General features: G+C 42.4%; 1 protein-coding gene across 4 annotated transcripts in view; it reads left to right on the top strand.

The window, feature by feature from the left end:
* Nucleotides 1–12,850, top strand: part of MTUS2 (microtubule associated scaffold protein 2) — a 267,632-nt gene that overhangs the window by 104,251 nt on the left and 150,531 nt on the right. For all 4 annotated transcript variants that reach the window (XM_090133624.1, XM_090133619.1, XM_090133611.1 and 1 more), the window contains 2 exons: nt 189–2,770; nt 8,192–8,432. In XM_090133624.1, coding sequence (XP_089989750.1) covers nt 494–2,770; nt 8,192–8,432 — 2,518 coding nt within the window. In that variant the 5' untranslated portion in view covers nt 189–493. The remainder of the gene's footprint in view (nt 1–188; nt 2,771–8,191; nt 8,433–12,850) is intronic.

The raw sequence follows: 12,850 nt of genomic DNA, 5'->3' as shown, positions 1-12,850 counted from the left end.
ACTATGTCTTCTCAAGTCAGAGATCTGGGCTACATTAGGAAACTTTGCTGGGGGCAAAGCTGTGGCTGAAAGAGAATCTGAACTGTTTGAAAGCACTCCATTCTGGAAGTTTGCAGATCTAACTTTATTTTTAGTTAGTATAATTCATGATATTGATGTAATGTCTGTTTTTTTTTGTCTTCTCATAGGTTGGCTGGATTAACTGGCTGTCATTCAGAGGAAACTTGACAGATCTATTTTGCTTTCGTTGAAACTCTTTACTGCACGTCGTAAGGATTTCCTGGATCCAGAAGTTGCACTGAAGGCAACTGAGCAGCACAAAAATGTGACTTTGACAATAGGCTCCGAGCTTTCTGCTGAAGAGTTTCTTACTGATCAGTTTGTAATTTAAGCCTATAACTGAAGCATGTACAATAGTTAGTTAATCTGATAGGGGAAAAAGGCTTTCTCGTTACCTACAGCTGCCAAAAAGGCAGTCACTGGAAACTTCAGAATGAGTGCTCCATTAATCCCAAACAAGTCATGTTACTCCCAGCTTCAGGACAACCGCAGTGAAATAAAAAATAATAATGAAAGCACATTGAGCTTGGGGGATAGCAATGCCAACCAAATTGTGACAAAAGTTGGAACCACGGAAGGAGATATCAAGAAACAGGGTTTGATAGATGAGGGTGGAAATGTACACTCCAGAGGATCAGAGAGAGTTACTTGTCTGGATATAGAACAGAATAAACAGGTGTTCAGAGACTCTCGGACCTGTAGCACCAGTGTACAGGAAAGTAAGCTGCCCTCAACCACAAGCAGGGAAATAGGGAAGGACAGCAGGACCAGCGAAGTTAGGGATATGGCAAGACATATCAGGATTAGCCGAGGACAAAGTCTGTCCAATTTAAAAAGCAGCACAAATGATGCTAACCTGGAGATAATTTCCAAAGGTGATGTTGACTTCACCCAGAATTTTCCTAAGAGTAAAATGTCCAAGACTGTGGAGATGGAACGAATAAAAAGGCTGTCTTTGGGCAGACCCAGTAAATTTTCTCCTCAATCTGAAACACTTACAAAAGAATGTGTTGGCCGCGTGTCTTGTAAACGTCTGCTTTCCGCATCACTGGATTCCATTGACAGGTCACACCATTTGATTGGAAATACAGAGAAATCACAAAAAACTTCCACAGATCATTTTCTCGGGATGGTGTTTCATCCACTCGACAATACCTCAGAGGAAAATACTGTCTTTTATTCTAAACCATCTACCTCAGGGAACAAGAAAATAAGTAAACCAGAAAATGTACCAAATGTTAACACTGAAAGCACACTGCATACTTCTCATACCAATCATCATTCAGCTGTTAAGCCCAGTGAGATTGCTAGTAAATCAGAAGCGCAATTAAGTCAGGGTGATAAAAGTAAGAAACTGGAGCTTAAGGCTGCACCATCCCTACAGTCTAAAAACACATGTCAACAAAAGATTGAGAGAATTATGGTTGTAGAGTTTCTGGGATGTAAAAAAGATGGAAGTAGAACAGTGAAAGAACAGAAAGAGTCTGGATCTGACACATCAACATTTCAAACATCCCATTTTCAAGACATCTGCGATAAAGCAGAGGATCCCTTGTCAAATCAGGCTGTAACCTATTCTGACAACAAATTACAGACTGATAACTTCACCAACCATGGGGAAGGAGGAGGAGGCCATGCCAGTGACAGTGGAGCAGTGACCCAGGTTAGTGAGGACGACAGAGAAGTGGAAACGGTATTCCCACTCACCTGCAATGGTAATTTCAGTAGCAAAGTGACACCTAGAAAAAATGAAAATTTACGTGAAGCTGATGCGGGTTGTACTGGAACAGTTGGTGAACAGGTATCTCTTATACATAACATGAATCTACCTGACAGCAAACCCTTGCAAGTTAATGAGAATAAACTGGTGCTGGCCAAAGGTAGCACTGAGGATGCTGCTGTGCCTGCTTCTGATCTCTCTGAACAAGACAGAGCGTGCAGTGCAGAGACAGTGTCAAACCAACAGCCTGACAACCACGTCAGTGATGTGGAAAACTTCTCAGTTCCAAGTAAAAAGACAGCTCCTGCACAGAAACATCCTCCAGAAGAAGCATCAGAGAGCTCTAAGGTTTCAGCAAAGGCTGAAACTTTTTTATGTGTTCCAACTCATATGCGCCCGGTGGCAGTGCTGGATGTTAACAGTCAGCCCACGCTATCAAACAGTAATTTGAAGGACATTTATGCACTTCCCGTTGACAAACTGTCACCCTCCTCAGTCCTACCTCCTGTTGACAGTACACAGTTGATGAACATATCTCCCAAAGTGCCTATAAAGACTGCCAGCAGCAGCGCAATCCCCAAACCTATTCTGGTCCACTCCAAGGGCTCCCTTGCAGATAAGGTGGATGTGGACAGTGACTGCAGTGAGAAACTGGAAGAAAGCATGGAGGTGAAACCTGCCATACCCAAGCCCAAACCTGTGAGACCTAAAATCATCACATACATCAGAAGAAACCCGCGTTCAATAGAGCAACTTGACCCTTCATTTGCACCAGCAGGGCTGCCGTACGGTACAGCAGCATGCCCAGTGCCCATCTCCACAGAGCAGAAGGCATCCGGTGGAGGGGAGGGCAAGGCACCCAGCATCCTGTATGACAAATTTAAACCTGACCTCCAGAAGCCAAGGCTCTTCAGTTCTGGACTGGTGGTGTCAGGAATTAGACCCCCAGGTCATCACTTTGGTCCAATGGGTGAGAAGTTTCTGCAGGAGGTAAGCAGGTTGCTTTGACACTTTTGTATGTTAGTTTTCAAACCTTAAAGAAGTAAATCCTAAAGCAAAGCAGTATGTGATGATTAGAAATAAACGTAACATTTTCTGGCACTGACCTTGATGTGGTGTCTGATCTGTGACTGGAAGTTGTCACCGTGTTCCCCCAGCATTTCCCAGCATACCAGTCACCTGCTAGTGTATAAATAGGGATGTTTAGATAAGAAAAGGCATGCTGTTTGAATTTATCCTTAAATGGAACTTCTGTTTTTTTCCAAAGAACATCTTTGGGAAATTAACGTAATTTGCCCACAGAGACTTTTCCTCCTTAATGGGAATCTTGGCAGGTTTTTGCAGTCGGAGCACTAGCAGTCCATATGCATTCTCTTCTGTTAAGCTATACAGAAAAACAGGAACTGTCAGATTTCATTAGAATACTTCATGTGGGAAAAGATTTCCTTTTGACTCTTCTTAAGCAGTGTGCTCTACTGCCTAACATCTTAAAAAAAGAAAACTCCTTTCCTTGGAAATTCTTCCTCAGCAGCCAAAAGATAATGGAACTCCCTCTGCCCAGTTCTGAGCCCTTAAATCTGGTTGTGTTTCCACAGCCCTGTAAGCCAGGCAGGAGTGCTGGCTCCCTGCAGTTCATGCTGAGAGGTGAGCACAGTGGTTGATGTTGCTTGGTAGGTGGTGAAAGGACAAGGAAAAGGGGGTTATATTTAGGTCTGTGATGTGCCCTTGAGTCTACTGCTTTGGACCTGTGGTAGTTAGCTCAACAGACAAGCTTTCTGTGTAAATACCAAAGATCCCACAACTGTATTTAATTTGAACTAATCCTAAAATTAAAAATAAAAAAAAAATTACTCATTTTGTATACCTACTTCCTTCTATATACAGTATTTATCCAAGGAACAGCCTTGAAATAACAGATTTGGTGACAGAGTTGGCAATCAGAAGCCAGCAAATACCCGTATTAAAATCTCATGTGTGAGCATCTGTTGGCCCTCCTTGCATGTTAACAGACAACTGTTGAAGTGATCTTGGAGTATAGGTTTCTGTAAGAGTATTATATCATTTCAAGCAAAATGCTTGCTGCCCTTTCCTATTCAGGTTCCATAGTCTATGCCTTACATTTTGCATTTGTAGAACAGATTACTGAAGTCATTGTGAGCTTGTCTGTGCTAGCCATTACTAGAGTATCTTCACAGTCACCCTGTAAGGTGAGAGAAAATTGCTGAATTATTATCATTTAACTGAAATTAAAACCAGTGTAATGCAGGCTGTGCAGTTATCTGGCTGTTTATAGGGTGACATGACCTTCTTTAGCTTGGAGAAGAGAAGGCTCTGGAGATACCTCATTGTGGCCTTCCAGTACTTGAAGGGAGCGTATAAACAGGAGGGGGAATGACTGTTTGCATGGTTTGATAGTGATAGGACAAGGAAGAATGGTTTTAAGCTCAGAGAAGATATAGGTTAGATATTAGGAGGAAGTTTTTCACCCAGAGGGTGGTGACTGGAACAGGTTGCCCAAGAAGGCTGTGGATGCCCCATCCCTGGAGGCATTCAAGGCCAGGCTGGATGTGGCTCTGGGCAGCCTGGTCTGCTGGTTGGCGACCCTGCACATAGCAGGGGGGTTGGAATTTTAGATGATCTTTGTGGTCCTTTTCAACCCAGACCATTCTGTGATTTTCTAGACCATAGGTTTCTACAGTCCATACAGTTGGTGTTTAAAAAATCAGGCAACATTAGCTAACACAGCTGGAAACAAAGGACCAATTTCTGGTAACTGTGGAGGACTGTTCTTAGCCTGAAAAGGGCTCAGGTTGTGGCAGCTGTGCACTGTGGTTTACTCTAGAGTAGAGTTAGCAGGATGACATTTATTTTCTGGAGAGAGCCCAAAGCATCTTATCCCCCTATAAATATGATTGAGTGGGTCTTTCAAGTAGAAGGAAAGCAATTAGAATAGGTTCAGGTAGATCAGAATCACCCTGGCAAATTGACATGGTGAAGACTCAGAGCTTTTGTTGACAAATTCATGCTGGAGCAAGATGACCACTCTACATTAACTTTGTGAGGGAAACATTCCCAGACTGCCCTATTTCACGTATCCAATCTGGGCTTTGATCAGCATTTTATAGCTCTTTACATATCTATGATGGGAGTATTAATAGCTTCTATCAATCAGACCTGTAATCGCTAGCAGCCTTCAGCTAGCTAAGCAGTAGGCACAATTAAATGCCCCCTTGGGTGCCGTGAGCTGGAAGTGACAGAGAGGTGCTGTCTTGGGCACTACCTGCCTGAGGAAGGTTCGAGGGCTGTCTCTGAGGCTTTAATGTTTGACAGCATTATAAACAAAGCAACATGAAGGAAGGTGTTGAGCAACCTCACCTGCTGGCAGGTCTGCCAGCTCTGCTCAGAGTTAACCAGGCTGCGGAAATTCCCAAATGGTTCATGTGTTTGCTTGCAGACTTTCCAGCTCTTTCTGACAAGTTCATTAAATGGGAGGAGTGGGAAATGCACAGTACAGTTCTGAGCCGAGCGTCCTGTTAGTGGATGGGCTGTACTAATCCAAATCTGTTTTAGCAGCTCTGTAATGGCCTTATAATCAATAGTTTCATATGATTCTATGGGGACCAGTTAAATCCTGCGCTTGAAAAATTCACTGTTTAATATAAAAGAAAAAGGAATGCGTCTTATTAACAAGTTTATGTCTCTCTATGAGCTCAGAAACAAATCTATTTCCTGAGAGATAGTTGGGTAAATCCTTCTTACTTCTCTCAGCTTGAGAAAATGTTTTATCCTTGCAGTTGTTATGTGTGCATATATCTTTGTTACCTGTAGCATGCTGTCAATAAAGATGAACTGGAGGTTTCATTAAGCTGACCCAGTTTATCAGAATTGCCTGCATTCTATATTTAAGGATTTTCCCTGTTCCTCATACTAAAGTATTTGGCATAAATACATTTGGTTTATTTTTTGGCAGTCAGTATGAGAGGATAGGAAGAGTATAGTGAAATCTGATTGAAATAAATTCATCAGAGAATGGAGAGGTTGTGGATGCCCTGTCCCTGGAGGTGTTCAAGGCCAGGTTGGATGGGGCCCTGAGCAGCCTGGTCTAATATTAAATGTGGAGGTTGGTGGCCCTGCCTGCAGTGGGAGGTTGGAGATTCATGATCCTTGAGGTCCCTTCCATCCCAAGCCATTCTGTGATTCTGTGATTGGGGAGAAAAAAATAATGGAATCTTATCCAGAAAAAAAAACAGGCTTATATGCAGAAATTGGAAATAAGCAGTACAGTAATCGGTACAGTGAAAACCTGCATCCCAACTTGTACAAGTAGATCAGGAAAAAGGGAAACTGAAATATCTCATGGCAGGAAATAGTACTACAAAGAAAGAAAAAAATATAGAGCAAAAATGTAACACTCAGTGTTTGTTGCCTCTGTCCACCTAGTTCCTGTGCAGAGACCTCAAAGATTCCATACTTAATGGTTTAAGGCCTATCTTGTCTCTTTTAGCAAATTAAAGATTTGCTAAATTAGGATTAAAGCTCTTGAAGCAGCTCAGATCAAAGGTTTTATAGCCAATGTTAAAGTGCATATTCTAAATGCTTATAATTGCTAAATAGAAATTGATTTGGCATATTATATGCGTCATAACTTGCAGCAGAGTTAATTAATTGCCAGTTACTTTTCTTCTTAGGTAGCTGATGGCACTTTTTTTTTGATTAATTTTTAAGCAAATTTAGTTCAGAATTACTATTTCCTAAGCCACTTTTTTTTCCTCTGCCCTAAATAAAGTATGCTGAAGAAATATTTATGGGCTCTTTCTAGATTACGAGGATTTTACATTTTATAAGGAAATGCTGGAGAAGTTGATCTTTACTCAGAAGAGCAAACAGTTCTTTGCAAACAAGAGAGATGAAAGCCCAGAGAGCTTCTGGCGTTGTTTTATGCCCTAGTCCTGAGTCTGGGAAAGCAGTGCACAAAAGTAAAGGTCTGGTCATGGATGCAAGGGCTCAACCAAGGAACCAGGTCTTCGCTCAACCACATGTTCTCTGCTGACAGCCTGCCTGGCCTTGAATGGCTCCAGGGATGGGGCATCCACAGCCTCCTTAGGCAGCCTGTTCCAGTGTCACAGCCCTCTGAGTGAAAAACTTCCTCCTAATATCTAACCTAAACCTCCCCTGTCTCAGTTTAAAACCATTCCCCCTTGTCCTATCACAATCCACCCTCCTAAACAGCCATTCTCCCTCCTGTTTATATGCTCTCTTCAAGTACTGGAAGGCCACAATGAGGTCTCCCTGGAGCCTTCTCTTCTCCAAGCTAAACAATCCCAGTTCCCTCAGCCTTTCCTCATAGGAGAGGTGCTCCAGCCCTCTGATCATCTTAGTGCCCTCCTCTGGACCCGCTCCAAGAGCTCCACGTCCCTCCTGTCCTGGGAGCCCCAGGCCTGGATGCAGTACTGCAGATGGGGCCTCACAAGAGCTCTCCCTCCTTCACCTCCCTCTCCCTGCTGGCACCCTTTTTTAATGCAGCCCAGGATGGGCATTTTATGCTGCTGAATGGCCAGCTGTGTTTTATAGCTCTGGTTTGGAATACTCTGTCAGCCCTCTGAAAACATAGCATACACAACATGTACACCTCTCCATGTGGGTCTGTTCAGGAACTCAGAGGCACAGATTATGCTGCATATTTTGCAGTAAGGATGTAAGGGTATGCAGAGATTTCCTCACGGGCAGACAATTTGACAATCCCATTTCTCCCATAAAAAGAACTTAAAATAGCTTCAGCTTTATGTGTAACTATTTAAGTTAAAACAGACTCCCTTTAAAAGTACGTGTATCTCAGTAAGCATATTTTAAATAACTTCTAATAATAATTCCAGTTGCACACTCTTCGTGTATCCACCTATTTAAATAACATCACCTGTCAGGACTTGACAATAGCTTCATTTTCTCTAACTGAAGTTATTTTTGTTTGTCTATTTGCTTTTTGGGTAGCTGTCAATTCTTTATTTGGGTTTGGTTGGATTTAGTTCTTGGAACATGTGAAGAGCCTGTTGTAGTGAAGCACTGGCACAGGTTGCCCAGAGAGGGGGTGGATGCCCCATCCCTGGAGACATTCAGGGTTGGGCTGAATGGAGCTCTGAGCACCTGATCTAGCTGTAGGTGTCCCTGTCACTGCAGAGAAACCTTTAAGGGTCCCTTCCTACACAAATGATTCTATGACACTGTGATTCTATTTGTGGAGAGGGGTTCATATTGTTAGGCCATTCCTCTTAAAATTGACCAGCAGTCTACAGGGGCCTGACACCCAGATTGACAAGGAGGGAAAAATAGCTTTTGTGAGCAATTTAGAGATCCGTATGCTGACTACATATTGATATATTGCATAATATCTGTGTTCATGATTTTTTTCCTTAGGTTGGGGAAAGGCCTGCAAAAGACGAATTTTGTCCTCCACCATATACTCACTACGAGGTCCCACCAAGTTTTTATCGGTCTGCCATGATACTTAAGCCACAGTTAGGACTGGGTGCAGTCTCCAGGTTACCGTCTGCCAAAAGCAGGATCCTCATTGCAAGTCAGAGATCCTCAGGAGCCTGTCTTCATCAGCAAGGAGAAATAGCGAGTGCTCCCAGCCTCTATCATCCTGATGCTTCAGGTACAGTATGATCTTTCTTTCCTTTAAATATAGTCACCAATAAGACATATATATATATATTTCAGATAGAAATAGCACAAAACGAGCAATATCTTGACCTGGTACTACAGAGCTCCAATAGCACTCTTTGAGAAGTATCTTTTTATTCTCAGGCACATCTGGCTTTGGAGTCTGCTCAAAAGTTGTTAAGCAGGTCATTCTGAAGGAGAAGGATCGATTTCAGTAATAATTCTCATTATACTCTTTTTCATCTTCCTCCTCTTTCTGAGTGCCTGAAAAATCTTTGCTTTTGTCACGTGGAAGGTAAGGGAACATTTTCCTCTATCATGAAGACCCCATTTTTCAATCTGACTATGACATTGGCCATCATGTTGCTCTGGAAACATTGATAGTGTTCAGAGGGAGAGACCTCGATTCTCTGAAACCCTGGTATACACCACTTTGGAGACAACATTTTTAAAAATCTTTTGCTTCCCAGCTACTGTGCAGGGTACAGCATGACCCTGGGCAGAATTACAGGGGAGGGAAAAGGAAAAGTCAGAAGGAGAAGTGTACAACACCATGAGACAGAATAATCACCTCTGCAGTACACTCCTTGGTAGCCTGGAAAAGCTCGGAGGTTTTAACGACATACATTTAAGCAGCAGCAAGTTCATGAGCAACTGAAAATCAGGCATTGCCAGTGAAATATAACTGCTGTTAGCAGCCTACAGCTCTGCAGAGATTTTTAGATAATAGTCAAAAAAGATTGCTTTGAACAATGGCTTGAGGTTGTACGGTCCCTCCTCTTGCCCCAGGGCTGAATTTCTTTTGAAAAATGTTTATTTAAGCTATTCATGAAAAGCAATTTATAAGTGATTTTGTGAATTTATAAGTGATTTTGCAGCCTCTGTAGGAAGGCTGCACCAGTGCAACACTGCATTCAAGTTACAAGTTTTCCTTAGGATTTTGCCTAATTTTTGTTGCTGTTTATTTCCTCTCCTGTGTGGAGTTCACATGGGTCTTTGCAGCTATCTGGAAATTGTTTCTTTCCCCGGTGTCTATTTCTCTGCACTAAAACTTCATAACAGATTTAGATACTGAATGCCAGGGTATCTTGACTTAACCAGAGAAGAGAGAGTGAGCCTCAGTACAGAATACCAGGATTCAGCATTTATCAGCAAATCAAGGTTCTCCGTAACACAAGGCCTTGCCACTGTTCTTTACTATCTGACTTTGTATCTGGAGCTTATCTGCATTGATGCTATTTGCAGAAGCCGATCAAGCTCTGCTGTGTGACTTCTGAGATGATAATGCACTAAGTAGTAGATATCAGTTTAGCCCTCTAAGTTGAGTGCAGTCAGCATAGAATGTAGGAATACAGATGCAGAGAACAACTGGATGACAGTTTCCATTTAATTGGAAATGCAACAGACTGCTAGTTTAGAATACAACTCAGATAAGCTCTTGCATAACAGGAGGAAGTTTGGTAGAAATGAAAGGAATATACCCTCATTTCTCATTTGTTAGTAGGTCCTATTAATGAATACAGTCAGCTTTCTGCTCTTCAGAAATGAATATTGCCCTGATTTTCATTCATCCAGTGTAATTATCATTGATTATTGCAGGCATAACTTTCTCTAGCCATTTTTAATCTATAGAGCACTGTATATGTGTATTAATTTTGCTGTCTTCCTATACTGACATTCAGAAATCTAAGTTCTGGTAGCCTATCTGTCCTATTTATCATCTGTAATCTCATCTTTAAAAATTCCTGTGAATGAGAAGCATATAGGAAATTGCAGTAGCTAAAAGTGCCATTCCTATTTTATTACAATTCCCGTTTCCTGAAGTTTTCCTACTTCTCAACAGCTGGGTGTTTTGGAATCTTATCACTGATTATTTCACAGAATCACAGAATCACAGAATGGCCAGGGTTGGAAGGGACCTCAAGGATCATGAATCTCCAACCCCCTGCCACATGCAGGTCACCAACCTCCTCATTTAACGCTATACCAGGTTGCCCAGGGCCCCATCCAACCTGGCCTTGAACACCTCGGGGGGGGGGGGGGCATCCACAGCCTCTCTGGGCAGCCTGTTCCAGTACCTCACCACTCTTATAGTAAAGAATTTCCCCCCGACATCCAACCTAAATCTCTCCTCCTCAACTTCAAACCATTTCCCCTTGTCCTGCTTTTATCTACCCTTTCAAAGAGTTGATTCCCCTCCTGTTTGTAGGCTCTCTTTAGATATTGAAAGGCTGCAATTCAGTCACCCCACAGCCTTCTTTTCTCCAGGCTGAACAAGCCCAGCTCCCTCAGTCTGTCTTTGTAGGGGAGGTGCTCCAGCCCCCTGATCATTGTTGTGGCCCTCCTCTGGACCCTCTCCAACAGCTCCCTGTCTTTCTTGTACTGGGGGCTCCAGACCTGGACGCAGTACTCCAGATGGGGCCTCACAAGAGCAGAGTAGAAGGGGACAGTCACCTCCCTGCTGGCCACCCCTCTTTTGATGGAGCTCAGGATACCATTTGCCTTCTGAGCCACAAGGGCACACTGCTGGCTCATGTTAAGCTTTTAATCTATCAAGACCCCCAGGTCCTTCTCTGCAGGGCTGCTCTCAAGGACCGCTCTTTCCAGTTTGTATGGATGGCTGGGATTCCCCTGGCCCAAGTGCAAGAACTTTGTTGTGCTGAACCTATTTCTTGGACCTTGCCTGCTCTGGAGGTCAAATTTAGTCCATAGCTCTCTGCAGTTTCCTTCCTACAACTGTTATTTTGTTAGTTTCGCTCCAGCCTATTGATATCTCACTGTTTCAAAAAAGCTATTAAAGATAATTCATAGTAGTCCAGTAATTTGTCTGCCATGTTCCTTCAGGATCCCGAAGTTTGCTTCATCTGGTCTGTGGACTCTGACTGCTTTTATTGATTTTAAATTACCCAAGACTTGTTCTGGAGAGGCTGCTAATGTCACCAGTTTTTCACTGTCCACCCCAGGACACGTATTTTTTTCATTTCTGGCATCTCACTTTCTGTTTTCCTTGTGAGATGAAAAGCATTGTCTAATTTTTTCTGCAACATCTTGTTCTGTTGGAAAGCACTTTGCATTGCTTTGTGATGATTCATTGCCTCCCATATTGATCCTTCTTGTATTTCTGATTCCTTTTATCAGTTACATTACATTATTTTAGTTATTTCCCACTTACAAACTGGAGATTAGCTTCTAATCACCTTACCTTTGTTCAAATCCTCATGTACATCTCAAATTACTCTTTCATCAGCATCTAACTTTTTAAACCAGCATATCAGTCTTTTTGTCTTTAATAATTCCTTTTAAGAAGAACAAATTGCCCGTGAAAGAGGCTCAAATGACAGCAGATGGAACTGAAGTAGGAGAAGGAGAGAGGGGCTGGGTTGGAGGGCAGCCCTAAAGCCAGCTGTGCAAAAGGACTCAGAGCAGGGCTGATGTTAACAGCATTAATCTGTAGCATCAGCAAAGCATGCTCATACCTACACAGGCCATATGGGTCACGTCAAACGAGTGATGTTAATGTATTCAACACCATTTTCAGCTTTTTATCAACCACTTTCCTCTAATTCCTCTAATTTGGCAGTTTGTTGTGGTATTAAACTTTAATCTGATATATTGTTTTTGATGCTGTATTTCAGAAACAGGATTAAATGTAGATTAGTTATAGTCATATTTGCAAATATAAGGGAAAGAAATGCATGAGCATATGTAGTCAGTGAGTTGGTAGTGATGCTGATAAGACCCTTGGTTGTATAGATACTGTGGAGTGTGAGGGCTGAGTGGACAGCTGAGAGCAGCTGGAGGCCAGCATGTATTTTTCTCTCAAGGATACCAGCCCTATCTTCAAGAATGCTAATCAGCATCTCTTGCAGTTCAATCCTGAGTTTTTAATCCAGTTTTTAATCCCATTGATTTCAGTCCTACCTTGAGGTAATGGAAACAGGGATGTAGCCATTTGCCATCTAGTGACAAAGAGCAAGGTACCACTAGAGCTCTTTAAACAAAAATTGCCATAGCACAGTATTGAGAACAGAGCCTGTGCCTCATAATGAGGATTTAATCCCCTCTGCCATGCATTTCATAATATAGCAGTCTGCTTAAGCAGCACTGATAAGCTGAGTGGTTTGGCCCGTGTGTAATACTAACATTCATAAAGCTGACTCTAATTGATAAATTCAATCCCTGAGCATCTGTGGTAGACTGCAAGTACTACCTCTAAGGGTTTTGCTACCTGCTACATGCCAGGTAAGAAGTAAAATAATAGTAAATGATCCTACAGTTCTCCACGTGTAATGCCTGGGTTCATTACTGACCAGTGCTGCTCTTTATGTCGGATGGGTCCAGCAAGCAGTCTGACTTGTAAGAAAAAGCATTGTATACTGTAGGTAAGATAGGAACTGGGGCATATTTAAG

The sequence above is a fragment of the Phasianus colchicus genome, chromosome 1, assembly GCF_987193195.1.
Source record: "Phasianus colchicus chromosome 1, bPhaCol1.hap1.1, whole genome shotgun sequence".
Lineage (NCBI taxonomy): Eukaryota > Metazoa > Chordata > Aves > Galliformes > Phasianidae > Phasianus > Phasianus colchicus.
The sequence above is the reverse complement of the archived record's forward strand: the minus strand, read 5'-3'. Positions and strand labels throughout refer to the sequence as shown.